The sequence below is a fragment of the Quercus suber genome, unplaced genomic scaffold, assembly GCF_002906115.3.
Source record: "Quercus suber isolate HL8 unplaced genomic scaffold, Cork oak 2.0 scaffold_644, whole genome shotgun sequence".
Classification (NCBI taxonomy): domain Eukaryota; kingdom Viridiplantae; phylum Streptophyta; class Magnoliopsida; order Fagales; family Fagaceae; genus Quercus; species Quercus suber.
Genome location: NW_027070085.1, coordinates 239,681 through 253,919, shown reverse-complemented (window position 1 = coordinate 253,919; position 14,239 = coordinate 239,681). Strand labels below are relative to the sequence as shown.

At 29.7% G+C, this 14,239-nt stretch overlaps 1 protein-coding gene across 1 annotated transcript; it reads left to right on the top strand.

Annotated features, from left to right (window-relative positions):
• Positions 1-11,623: 11,623 nt before the first annotated feature.
• LOC112010762 (protein RGF1 INDUCIBLE TRANSCRIPTION FACTOR 1) lies at positions 11,624-13,977 on the top strand. Its single transcript, XM_024043116.2, has 5 exons — positions 11,624-11,882; positions 11,972-12,151; positions 12,271-12,345; positions 12,857-12,997; positions 13,322-13,977. The coding sequence occupies exons 1-5, from the start codon at positions 11,880-11,882 to the stop codon at positions 13,649-13,651; spliced, it is 729 nt and encodes a 242-aa protein (XP_023898884.1). The 5' UTR covers positions 11,624-11,879; the 3' UTR covers positions 13,652-13,977.
• The last annotated feature ends 262 nt before the right edge of the window (positions 13,978-14,239 follow it).

Below are 14,239 nucleotides of genomic sequence, written 5' to 3'. Positions count from 1 at the left end.
TTGTTAAATTCTTTTAAAAAAAGATATAAAAAATACTTTTCAATCATTAAATTGAATTTTTTTAATTTATTAAACTTAAAAATTAGGAACTAAAATAAATAAAAATAAAATCAAAATATTAAAATAAATTTTGTTAAAACATAAAAAATAAGTTTTACATTTTAGTCAAAAATTAACATAAAAAAAAAAAGTGAGAAGTGTACAGACAAAGAAAGAGATGGAGATGGATTCGATGCTGGCGTGTGGCCGTACGCATATAACATCATCATCATGCAGCATGATGCAGCAGCAGCAGCAGCAGCAGCAGCAGCGATACATTTTGCAGCAGCAGCCAACGACGTAAAGGCAGCCACCCAACAGTTTCTCTGAGCACAGCAGCAGCACCTAGCCAACCCAACCTCATATCTATCACCTTTGCCCTCCACATATTAACAATAGCTGATACCAAATCGTATCCCTCGAGATCTCTTCCTTTATTACGTGAATTGACTACTAAAATTGCTGAACCCCCATTTTTTCTTTTGTTTTTGCCAGACTCTTGCAAAGGTCTTTTGGGTTGGTTTCCCACGCGTTTTCAAGTTTCCATTACTGGGGTCTTGGATTTGTGACGACACAGGGGCAACTGGGTCATGCTGTTCTTCTCTTTTAGAGAGTGTAGGGTCGGTAAGTCAAAAGGTCAAAGATACTACTCTCTTTTTGGGATTGTATTATTCTATGCTTTTTCTCAAAAATTATTGTAGAGATTACCAACAATTATGGTGAACATTCATGAATCATGATTGTTACGTTAATTTAGTACAAATGATGCCCAAACAATAAGTCTCTTTTCTTATATCATCATCAATCAATTGATAGTAGATGCTCTGTACAAAGTTTGATAATTTGTCAAATTTGTTTAGGGGCTAAGTCTATGTTTCATGAGTTTTTGAGTTCGTGGTTCTATGACTTTTATCCACACCTTTTAATAAGAAAGAAAGCTTGTGGCAAAGCAATAGAGTATGTTATTATAATATTCACGGAACAACATAGGAATGGGTGCATTTTGAAAAATGCTTCGGAAAGTGTTTGGTTTGTACGAAACATAATCAAAACATACAAAAATATCAACTAGTCCACGATATCAAAATCATCTGTATTCGGCCATAAAGCTTAACTATCCAGGTCTAGCAAATTCAACTCCCACACCCATCAAAGCTTACCATCATTGACCCATGCGGCGACCAAACTTGTCTTCATAGCCCCACCCAAGCAACGGCAACCCAAAGTAGAGAGAAGAAACAAATGGAAGAGAGAGATGTGAGTATAGTAAGGTTTGTTCCCAACCCCCCTCCCCCCTCACACTTCTCACTTTCTTTCTTTATTTAATTTTTTTAGCTTAATTTAAGTAAATATGTGTATAAAATTGTTTTCTGAAAACTTAAATCCTAACTCTTATCTCCATCTCATAAGAATTTTGTATTTATGAAATGACTATCATGCAAAGGGTGCAAGATAAACCTAAAACTCTGAGTCTAGTGGTCAAACACCTCATTCGCTTCACCTTAATTAGTACATGGATTCGAGTTGTGCACATGGATTCGAGTTGTGCAAGATGCATTAGTATTAAAATTAGTGAGGCCATCTAGCATGGCGGTAGAAAATGACCTACGCTCTAGATTTCACTTTTTTTTAACCAAAAAAATAATTATTGAGGAACTTGCATAGGTTTATGCAAAATAGCTTAAGAGCAAAATTTTGCCTAATTAATATTAAAAATCACCTCATCAACTTTATGTAAATTCTACAAAATTCATCCAAAACTACAATAATTATACTAAACTAATTTATACTAATACTATTCATTAACATTTTAGTTTTTTCTTTTTCTTTTTTTAAGAAGAAAAAAAATATGAATGGTAGTTGTGGTATTTGCAAAGAGAGAAACTATTAAAAAATTTTGATATTTTATTGAAATAAAGTTTAAAATATATATAATATGATGATTTTGAAAAGTAGTTAAAAAAACTTTAATTTCAAAATAAAATAAAAAACTTTTAAAAAGAAGAAGCAGAAGAGGGTACAAGAAACATGAATTTTTGTGAGGTGACATGAGTGCTGACAATGGGCATGCCTTTTCTAAAGAGCATTGATTATTTCATTTATTTGATAGCCCCTAAACAATGGTTATGCACGGACTAGAATTACAAGCCAAGTTGTGGGAGTTACCATTTTAACATGTTGGATGAGGTTTCCCGCGAGGAATTCCTGACACTTTCAATAAAATAGCAAATAATTTTTTGGCCTAAAATATTTACTCAACCATAAACTTAAAGTTCCATTTTTTTTTTCTCTAATAGAATTAAAAAAAAGTGAGAGTTCCCTACTTCAGTACCCATGTAAATAAAATAAAATAAAATAAAAAATAAAAAGTAAAAAGTAAATTAGCTTCACTTTTAGAACAAGTCTGTGTTTGGAGAAGATTGAAATCCAACTAATTTTTTTAGTACCACAAAATTTATGTACAACTTTTAAAATTTTACTTTTTTTTTCTTAGGTAAAAATTTATTTTTACTCGCTTATTATTTTAAGCAAAGATAAAGAAATGCATTTTCTCTTTTTGTTTTGAGACGCGGCTTCTACATAATTTTTTTTATAGAAAAAAATCTACATAAATTTTTCTATCTCTCTCTCTCTCTCTCTTTTTGTGATATATAACGTCTACATTAGCAAGCATATAAATCCAAAGCTGTACATGCTCGTATAAAGAACAGAAAAAAGACAAATTTCAGCAAAAGAAATGATAACGACATGAGAGATAAATTTAAACCATGAGGGCCATCTCTAAATAAACAAATTGTTCATCTCTAGCAGAGCTGTACGAAATAGCTAGCATGTTTAAAGGAAATTTTTACTATGCTAACAATGACATTCCAACCCTTGGCTCATCACCTAAATTATGGCAATTCTATATCTTAGTTTGAAATAATATAATTATAGAAATATTTGCTTTGTATTAGTAATAACACAATTTTTAATAAGAATATTTAATTACTTTTTAAAGTGTAGAAATTTGAAATTTTATATGTTAAAAGGAAAAAAAAAATATTTAAATGAAGTTAGAAGGAAAAATGTTTTCCATCAAGAATAATAAAATTATTTGTGTCGCAATAGAACAAATTAAAGTCTTAAATCATTAATTTATATGGTTCTTTGGCCTATTAACATATCCATCTCTATTATTGTTGGAAAAATTATGTCTCCCTCACAAACATATGAGACCTATTAAACGTGAAAGGAACACTTTACTTTCTCCTATGACTATCGGATATACTTCATGGCTTCATGCATGTGTGTTCACACTCTTCACTTTTCAGTCTTCACCTAGGAACAAAATATTTGTCAACTAATAAAAATGCAACTAGCTAGTTGCATAGACTAACGAGTGCCATGTCTAGATATAGGTAAATGGTAGCTATATTCCAGCATTAATATGATATGATGCTTGCAACTAGTTGCATCGACAAATGTGGGCCATAAGTAGATATAGGTATGGAAGCTATATTCTAGCATTAATTTGACATGAAACACAAGCATTGTATATTTTAGAATAATAATAGTTAAATAATTAAAGTCACTACTATTTTTAATTATTTAATTATTTAAAATAATAATAATTTATTAATGTTAATGTATTTTTTAGAGTGGGTTTCAGTTAGTTCAACTGCTAAAGTTTCTAACTCTTATATAAGAGATTTGTGATTCAATCTCTACATACACAAAAAATTTATTAGTATCTTGGTCTGATAATAAAAAATTATCATCAAGAATGGATGTCATAAGTTGAAATTTAAAAAATATATATATATAATTCTTTATCATTAAATTAATACATTAATTAATTTTTATGAAGGCCAATATCAAACTTTAAATCTCTTAAGAAGTAAGCCAAAGATAAACATGGGCTGGAGGTTTTTTCAAAGCTTACTAATCAAGATTGACTTTGCCTGGCTAATAATTGTAAGAGACTTTGGGTTTAGGACGACTTAGGAGAAATATGCAGTCATCTCATTTATTATACATTATCTGTTGGTTATGGTATAGTGATAGAATTAATGATATGCACCATAAAAAATAAAAAAGAATTAATGATATGCCTATTGTTCATCAACCTACTATATATATGTTGAATTCTATTTCCTGTCGTATGAGCTATTTGGATTCAGTATAAGCATATGACTTTATGAGTGAGCATTATTCAAAAAAAAAAAAAAAAAACAAGGAAGGCAGCTAACGTCCAGGAGCAAACGCCCAGAAAGCAGGCAAAAGAAAAAAAAGGCAATCGGACGAAATTAGTCCAAGGGCAATTTTGTCATTTATCCATAAACTCATCCCATACTATTTTCTTTTCATTTGGAGAGACAAGTTTTAGGTGGGCCTGGTGGAAAATGCCTGAGCCCCACCAAATATTTTCCTCTCCTCTTTCCTTACCAAACAACACCATTTCTCATTTTGCTCTCCTATTTTTTCTCCAAATTTTTTCATCCTTCCTAAAATCCACCCATCCAAACATAGTGTAACAGAAAAATGTGAAAGTGATTGGAGAAATTATAAGTTTTACCTCATAGTCAACATATTTGGTAACGTGTTCGTAAATACAACAAAATTCCGTTATTTGATGGAATAATATGTAACTAGGATTTCATTTATTATTATTATTATTGGTAGATTCATGACGAAGAAAAAGTAAATACTTGTGTATAATAAGTTAAAGAGTGATGAAAATCTTGTGTTGTCCTTTAATCTTGACTCCTTTTCATGGTACTTTGAGCATTAATATCTTTTTTTCGTGAGATTATATTTTTTTATTTTTTTTATACAAGATAAAATTTTTATTTTAATATAATCTAAGTGTATGTATTGAACCTTGAATGGTGATGATCATGGCAAATTTGCATTTGTGAGCTATTAGTTCTGTGAATGAACAAAGCTGGTAAATGGTAGTTCATGCTTCAGGCGCCTAAGAAAACAAATATACGTTTGTTCAAGCTAGGATTGAATAATGCACTTGAACGGGAGAATAATGCTAACTCATANTTTTTTTTTTTTTTTTTTTTTTTTTAAATCCTTTCTTCTTTTGATTTTCTGGGCTGTACGTGTAGTGTTTTTTTTTTTTTTTTAATTAGACATAATTTTTTTTTCTTGGACATAATTTTTATTGTTTAATAAATTTGGTTGATTGTTTTTTTTTTAATTGCTTGTCATTTTTTATTTTAATTGTCCATCATTTTTTAACAATGGTATATAAGTAAATTTATATAAACTTACTTTTTTCACCCCTCCACTTTTTCACTCTCACCCAAACAAAAATGAGAGAAATTAAAATTTTTTCTATCATCCCATAATTGTCTATTCTCTCACTTTTTCACCATTCCAACCAAACACACCCTTAGTATAAATCTTTATTAATAAACAAATTCTTTTGTTCACCATGGGTTGTCACGCCGCCTTGCCATGTAGTGTTGACAGTTTTTTTTTTTTTTTGAGAAGGAAAGTGCTTGATAGTTGGCTTGCCATAATTTGAGAAATTTGTCCCTTATGTATATGTCCTTGATCTCTATCATTGAATATGTTATTGTCTCATTCATTAGCCATCAAATCGTGCAAAGATGTTTCTAAAAAAAAAAAAAAAAAAATCATGCAAAGATAAGGCCTTAATAACAACCAACTCAACGGATAGTCGCCAGAAGTAACAAGTTTAAAGATTGATTTAAGTGCAATATAAATCTTCATGCCCACTGGCTTATACAGCCACTAACTTATATCAAAATACATTAGAAAAGCCTAGACAAGTTAAGAAATCCTAAAAAAATCCTAATTGATCGTGGTAGACATGAAATTAGACTAAAAAAAGGGGTCATATTTGTTAATAGAAGAGTAATATTTGTTGTTATGTTTGATTTCTTGCCCATTATTTACTATTTAGGCATTCATGACACACAAATGTGTGCTAATCTACAATAATTTTAAAAAGATCAAGAACACTTTTGGTCCTTCAAATTTAGAGTAGTTTTCATTTTCACAATTTATTGTGGAATGCAAGAATTTTATTGTTATAATCATAAAAACATATCATGCATGATCAAATTACTAATGAAAATGGACGGCAATAACAATATAAAAACAAAATCAGATGAAATGTCAAAATGAAAATTTTGAAATATAAACGGTCAAAATGAAATAACCCAAAACTTTAAAGGCCAAAAATGTACTTTAATTTTTTGAAAAGAAACATTCTCAAACCATATGAGATTTTGTTTATATGGCTAGTAAAATTTACAGTATTTACTTCTGTTGTGGATTTTGAACATCTTTATAAGATTGAGTTTGTTGCATGCAAACCATCATCATATTATTTATTTATTTATTTTTTTTTTTGTTGTAGGATTTGAACATATTAAGTCAATATAGTAATTACTTTATTTTTTGTGTAGGGGCACAATTTATTTTAAAATCACATCTTCTAAGTGATTTTATCGATTGAACCAATTTTTTTGTGATTTTTTTTTTCTTTTTTGTCAATTGAATCGACAACCATATTCAGAATTTAAGCATTAGTATAAGTGGTGCTAAAAAGTCATATTGTTGTTTTTAGCACCACTAATACTAAAAAGCATGCTGCAATGGTGGAGGGAAAGCCAAAAATTTTGGCTTTTGAGCTACGGTGCACTGTTGTGGCTAAGAAGGTAAAAAATATATATATATATATATATATAATAAAATAATAAAATATGAAACTGTGACCAACTACAACTAAAAATAAATGTTTTGAGAAAATGTTACAACACTTATTATTATCACAATATTTTCACAATTGTTGAGATCTCAGTTTCTTATAAATCAAATAAAAAAATGCTAAGTCTACAACATTTTAATATTAATTTCTACAGTACCTAAAGTTTGTTTGTTTGTTGTTGTTGTTGTTTTTTTTTTTTTTTTTTTTTTTTTTGTTATCGGTTTGTGTTTTTTTTTTCTTTTAAATATTTATGTAAGCTGGCATATCTATTAACTATATAACCATATAAAAAGAGCCAAAGGCTCATGAATAGTATTTTTTGGTTTATTCAATTAGTGAGGTACGCTTTTTCTTTTTCTTTTTTCCTCTTCAAGTATGCCAGTTGGTTTGAGCTTTGTTTTTGTTTTTGTTTTTTGTTTTTTTTTTTTTTTTTGTTAAGATCTTTATATGTTTACTTTATACTTGCAATGCAAGTTTACATTGTAAATACACAAAAGTTGTTAATATTATACACATTTGCACAAAAAATGGTAAATATTGTACAAATTTTGTAAATTTGTACAAAATTTGCCAATTTTTTTGTGTCTATTGTAATTAAGTACAATATATACATAGAGATATTATGAAAATGTTGTGACGCATGTGTCAATTCTTTATGGATCAAAATAAAATAATAAAATATTATACCGAGATCTAGCACAACTAAAAATGTCGTGACATTTTGTTGTTATTACAATATATTTACAATTATTGAGATGTAAGTTATAGGTCAAAATAAAATAATAAATATTGGACTGAGATCTGTCACGGTCTTATATGAATGAGATTAACTTTTTATGACATAATTATTAAAATTCTTAAAATTAATGTCTCTTTTGATTGATATAAATCTTTATGTATTTAAAAAATCAAATGATTTATATCTTTATTTTGCGATACAAATAAAATCTAAAATTGATCCTAATCACTACTTTTTTTTTTCCCATGGCTAGCGCGTGCCTTGCACGTGCTACCTTGACTAGTATATATATATATATTTATTTATTTATTTATTTATTTATTTATCTTCTTAGATACAATTGTGCACCATAGCTCAAAAGCCAAAATTTTTGGCTTTCCCTCGACCATTGCAGCATGCTTTTTAGTATTAGTGGTGATAAAAATAGCAATATGACTTTTTAGCATCACTAATACTAATGCTTAAATTCTCTATGTGGTGGTGGGCTAAATATTTAAGAAAAAAAAAGATGTTATTCAGAAAAAAAATTCACAAAAAAATTGCACATGCATATAAGATTGGTAAGAGTCGAAACAATATTCTAAGACCTGATTCTATAAATTATTGGAGGCAAAGAATACTTACCAAAAAAATGAAGAGGATCTTTCTTTAGGCATCTCATTATGGAAGTTATAAATTTACAATTTACACACAAAAAAATTATTTTATCTATTTATACCATCTCACTTTAAAAACACCCAAATTAGTGGTTTTATTTATTTTTAACACAATAAAATAATACAATAAATACAATAAAATAATATATATACTAAATAAACAACAACACATCACCAACACTTAAAATAATATAATATAATNTTAGTCTCCCATTTGTATTTTTTTTTCTATATATATATATATATATATATATATATATATTGTTGTACTAACATAACAAATTTCACAATATTTTCAAAACTATTGAAGTATCAATTTCTTATAAATCAAAATAAAATAATAAAATATGAAATTGTGGCTAATCACAATTGAAAATAAATGTTTTGTGAAAAGTGGCAATGCCGCTACAGTTTGCACTATTCATCTACAGTGTCATTTTGGGGAGCCAATTTTTTTTTTTTTTTTTTTTTTTTTTTTTTTTTTTTTTTTTTTTTTTTTTTTTAAGTTTTGAACAGTAGCTACAGATCCAAGCGGCATTGTCGCTACAGTAGCTACATTTTTTTTTTCAGTCTTCCGTTTATACTTATTTTTCCCTTTTATATATATTGTTATACTGACACAACGAATTTCACAATATTTTCACAATTACTGATATATCAATTTCATTGTTGCTTTAGTGTTTTAGCATTGTTCATCTACAGTGCCATTTTGGTGAGCTACTTTGTCCCTTTTTTTTCTTTTTTTTCTTGAGTTTTGAACGGTGGCTACAATACCAAGCGGCACTATAGCTATAGTAGCAACAAATTTTTTTTTTTTTCCAGTCTTCTGTTTGTACTTTTTTTTTTCTTTTATATATATTGTTATACTGACACAACAAATTTCATAATATTTTCACAAGTGAAAATTTCTTATAAGTTAAAATAAAATAATAAAATATAAAACTGTGACCAACCACAACTGAAAATAAATTTATATATATAAAAGTACGAATGCGCTAAATCACTATAGCTACAGTGCTTTGGTTTCGAGAGCCACTTTTTTTTTTCCAAGTTTTGAATAGTAATTACAGTGCTAAGTGGCACTGTAGCTACAGTTTTTTTTAATTTTTTTTTAATTTTCAGTAATCGGTTTTTTTTTCTTTCTTTTAAATATTTATGTAAGCTGGTATATATATTGTTATACTGATACGACAAATTTCACAATATTTTTACAATTATTGACGTGTCAATTTCTTACAAGTCAAAATAAAATAATAAAATATGAGACTAACCAATCACAACTAAAAATAAATATTTGAGAAAATGTTACAACACTTATTTTGCAGTGCTTTTGATTTATTCAACTGGCACGGTAGCTACAATGCCTAAAGTTTTTTTTTTTTTTTTTTTTTCAGTAATCAGCTTGTTTTTTTTAAAAAAATATTTATGTAAGCTGGTATATATATACTGACATAACAAATTTCACAATATTTTCACAATTATTGATATGTCAATTTCTTATAAGTCGAAATAAAATAATAAAATATGAGACTGTGACCAATCACAACTAAAAATAAATGTTTTGAGAAAATATTACAACATTTATTATGCAGTGCTTTTGGTTTATTCAACTGGCATGGTAACTATAATACCTAAAGTTTTTTTTTTCTTTTAAATATTTATGTAAGCTAGTCTATATATTGTTCTACTAGTACAACAAATTTCACAATATTTTCTGAATTATTGACGTGTCAATTTTTTATAAGTTGAAATAAAATAATAAAATATTAGACTGTGACCAGCCATAACTAAAAATAAATGTTTTAAGAAAATTTTACAACACTTATTGTGTAATGTTTTTTATTTATTCAACTGGCACGGTATCTATAGTGCCTAAAGTTTTTTTTTTTTTTTTTTCAAGTAATCGGTTTGTGTTTTATTTTTCCTTTTAAATATTTAAGTAAGCTGATATATATATATATATATATATATTGTTATACTAACACAATAAATTTCACAATATTTTCACAATTATTGACGTCTTAATTTCTTACAAGCCAAAATAAAATAATAAAATATGAGACTGTAACCAACCACAACTAAAAATAAATGTAAAGAAAAAAAAATACAAATGGGAGACTAAAAAAAAAAAAAAAAAGTACCTCACCAAAGCACTGTTGCCACTACAATGGTTGCACAGTGCAAACACACTGAGTGCACAGTGCTGAAGCACTTTAGCGGCATAGCCGCTTTTTATATAGAGAAGATATATATATATATATATATAATTAAAAGTTATATTATTTTATTGTGTTGGTGACGATTGTTGTTGTTTATTATAGTAAATATATTATTTTATTGTATTTATTGTATTATTTTATTGTGTTAAAAGGTATAATAGAACCACTAATGTTGGGTGTTTTGTAAAGTGAGATGATATAATAGATAAAGTAATTTTTTTGTGGTGTTAAATTGTTAAATTTATAACTTCGCCAATATGGATGCTCTAATAGCAAAGATCCTCTTCATTTTTTTGGTAAGTATTCTTTGCCTCCAAAATTTATAGAATAGGTCAGAATATTGTTGTCACTCTTACAAAGTCTTCAATATGCAATCGTGCCACAATTTTTTTGTGAATTTTTTTTCTGAATAACATCTTTTTTTTTTCTTTAAATATTTAGCCCACCACCACATAGAGAATTTAAACTATAATAGTAAAAGATTCTTCTACATTTTTTGGGTAAGTATTCTTTGCCTTCAAAATTTATATTATAGGTCAGAGAAACTTGCTGTCACTCCTATAAAGTCTTCAATATGCAATCATGCCACTTTTACAAAGTCCACGTTTGAAGCTTACTGCGCTAACAATAACCATAGAAATTTAACAAGACATTGATTCTTGTATGCCATTTGAGTCATTGACAAATATGATCTATCAAACCCCTTGTTTTTCGGTAAAGAATATGCAATAACATTATACTCTCTGGTTTTATATTTGAGGATGACATGGGCACATCCTAGAAAGCATTATGGGTAAAACTGGCATGACCATATTCAAAAAATGGTCATTTTCAAAGCTCCATTCCAGCTTGCATCCTTTTTTTACCGTTTTCCACCGAGAAATGAGAAAAGTCACTACTTATTGTCTTGTCATATAGCACTTAGCACAGCCACAGAGAGTGTGTGTGTGAGAGAGTGAGAGAGAGAGAGAGAGAGCCAATTAGCCAACAATTCCATTTCATAAAAGAAGCATTTGGTTAGGGTTTTCGGGACATGGGATCTCTCAGTACACAGAGCAATAGAAAGTAGATAGGAAACGCAAACCCATTTATATATTACATTAAATATGTTTCTCTACTTTGCTTATAATAAATTAGTCAATTGTGCAAAATAGTGAAAATACTGTTCAATAAGTACTAGTACCTTTCTCAAAAAAAAAAAAAAAAAAAAAAACTAGTACTGTCCCACTGCCGCACCACACACCCTCTTCTTTTAAATGAGGCCAGCCCATCCCATCTCTCTCTCTTTCATTGGTAACAGTAACACTGCTCTGGTCTCTCAATTTGCCAGGCGCCGTTTCTCTTTTCTTGAACTTCTCTCTCTTTCTCTCTCTCTCTCTCTTTGGTAATGGCTACTCCACCAATATCTTCTTGAAACGAAGCCCTGTCTAAAAAAACCACTCTCTCTCTCTCTCTCTCTTGTAAATTGAAACCAATACAACTAGAAGAAAAACATGGTGGGCCAAAATTTCTCTCTCTTCTTTTTGTTGTTGTTGTTGTGAAAATTAATTGAACTTTGTTTGTTATACTTGTGGTTTTTTCACAGTTTGTTGCTTCAAATATTTTACCACGGTGGCTTGAGGTTCTCCTCACTGAGAAGTTCTACAACGCTTGCATAATTCATGAAGGGGCTAAGAAGAATGAAAAGAACGTTTATTGCTTGGACTGTTGCATCAGTCTTTGCCCTCACTGCTTGTCCCCTCACCACTCTCATCGACTCCTGCAGGTCTTTCTTACAAAATTAATTCTTCTCTTTGAAACTTCTCAATTGGTTTTTTGAAAAAAAAGACCTTACTTTTTTCATGCATGTCTGATTTTAATCCTTAATTTTGTGTTGTCTTTCAGATAAGAAGGTATGTGTACAACGATGTTATAAGGTTGGATGATGCTGCTAAGTTGATGGATTGTGCCTTTGTTCAGGTAAGTAAAATTCTTGAAAACAAAAAAAATCATGGTCCACAACTTGAATATCATACGATGTTAAAAAAAAAGGGGGAAAAAGCAGGCACATGATTGATTTAGATGGAAGTAATAAACCTAAGAAATTTTACATGTTTGAATTTCTTTTGATATGTCTTTTTCCTCTTCTCCTCCTAGTCCTAGAGTTGCTCAGAGAAGATTGTGACTTTATTTGGACTAGAATTCGAGAATTGAAGATGAGAGAGGAACCCCATGTTTAAAGCTGTCATCTTTTTTCCAATTTACCAGCTGGTTTTTTTTCACTAGTCTCTTTCCTTGCACTACCATTGCCTTTGTGAAAAGTTTCAAAGGAACAGAAAGAAGTTAACAAACCTGAGAAATATGAACAACAACCCACTCATAAACTTATGGTTTTGTGTTGAATTAAACATTTTTTTCCCTGGTTTACATAATTCTTTCATTAGAAAGTACTAGTACTACTAAAAAGTCTTTAACTTTTCTCTCTCTACAGTCATACACAACAAACAGTGCAAAAGTGGTGTTTTTGCACCACAGGCCACAGACTAGGAACTTCAGGGGCTCCGGCAATTTTTGCAGCACCTGTGACAGAAGCCTACAAGATCCATACCTCTTCTGCTCTCTCTCCTGCAAGGTTAATTTTTAGTCCCTCTCTTGCATGCCCTAAACTAAAGTTCAAAATTCTCACTCAACCCAGAAAAAAAAAAAAAGGCTAAAAATTCTCTCTCATTCTCACACAGTGTTTGACTTCTCGATTCTCTTCCCTCATCTATATTTCACACTCATACTCAATTCTTTTACACTAACATTTCAAAATTTTCATCGAAGTCTACCATGCAGACTCTAAATTTTGAATTTTCCTACACAAAATTGAAAAATTCTCAATTTTGACACATACCCATTTCATATTTCCACTTTTTCTCACTTGGGTTTCTCTTATTTTTTGTTGTTTTCTCAGATTGATTATCTCATTAGGACGACAGGTGGGATTTCAAATTACTTGTATGACTGCAAAATCATGTCCTTGCCTGAACCGGGTTCAGACGACGGTTTAATGACCCCTGATTCCATTCTTGAACCGGCCGGTTCTAGCCGAACCTCGTCTGGTTCAGGTGGCTATGGTGGTGGAACTATGGACTCTAGGACCCTTGCTTGCACTGCTACAACCGAGATTGTGAGGAAGAAAAGGAGTAGCTTATCGGCGTGTCGGCCGGTTTGTTCACCCGTGTCCGAAATTTCGGCTATGAACCGTCGAAAAGGAACACCACAAAGAGCTCCACTTTATTGAAATGAATCAAACTTACTGTACGGATTGGCAATGAGTATTGGACTAATGAGAAAAAGAGAGAAAAAGGGCCTTGGGATATTTTAGGTTTTTTATTATTTTACTTTTGAGGTTAATTTGGGGTTAAGGGTAAAAAATCTCTCAATTTTGTTGGTGAATTTCTCTCTATTGGTTGGGTCTCATTGTCTCAAAATTGTTTCTTTTTTTGCCTCCCTTCCCTTTTACAAGGTCATAGAGTAGTGAAAATTACTGAGAAAAGTTTCTTGTTTTATATTTAGCTATTCCCCTAGATCTGGGTTAATATAATTATTAATTTTACTTTATTGTAATTATTATGTGTGTTCTATTGTTTTGTTTTCTAGCTTAAATTTCGCGAATGGTTGGTTTTGAAGTTTAGTGTCAATTATTGACCATTGTGTCTTGGAAATGATGAGTATGAGAATGGCAATCGTGCAAATTGCTTGGCTTTTTGTTGTCACCAGCTCTTTAAATTAGGAGTGTGTACTCTTAATGCAGCCAAAAATTCTTGACATTATATTTAGGGGGAAAAGTGGAATTAATGGAATTCATAAGTCAAATGCCTTCAATTTT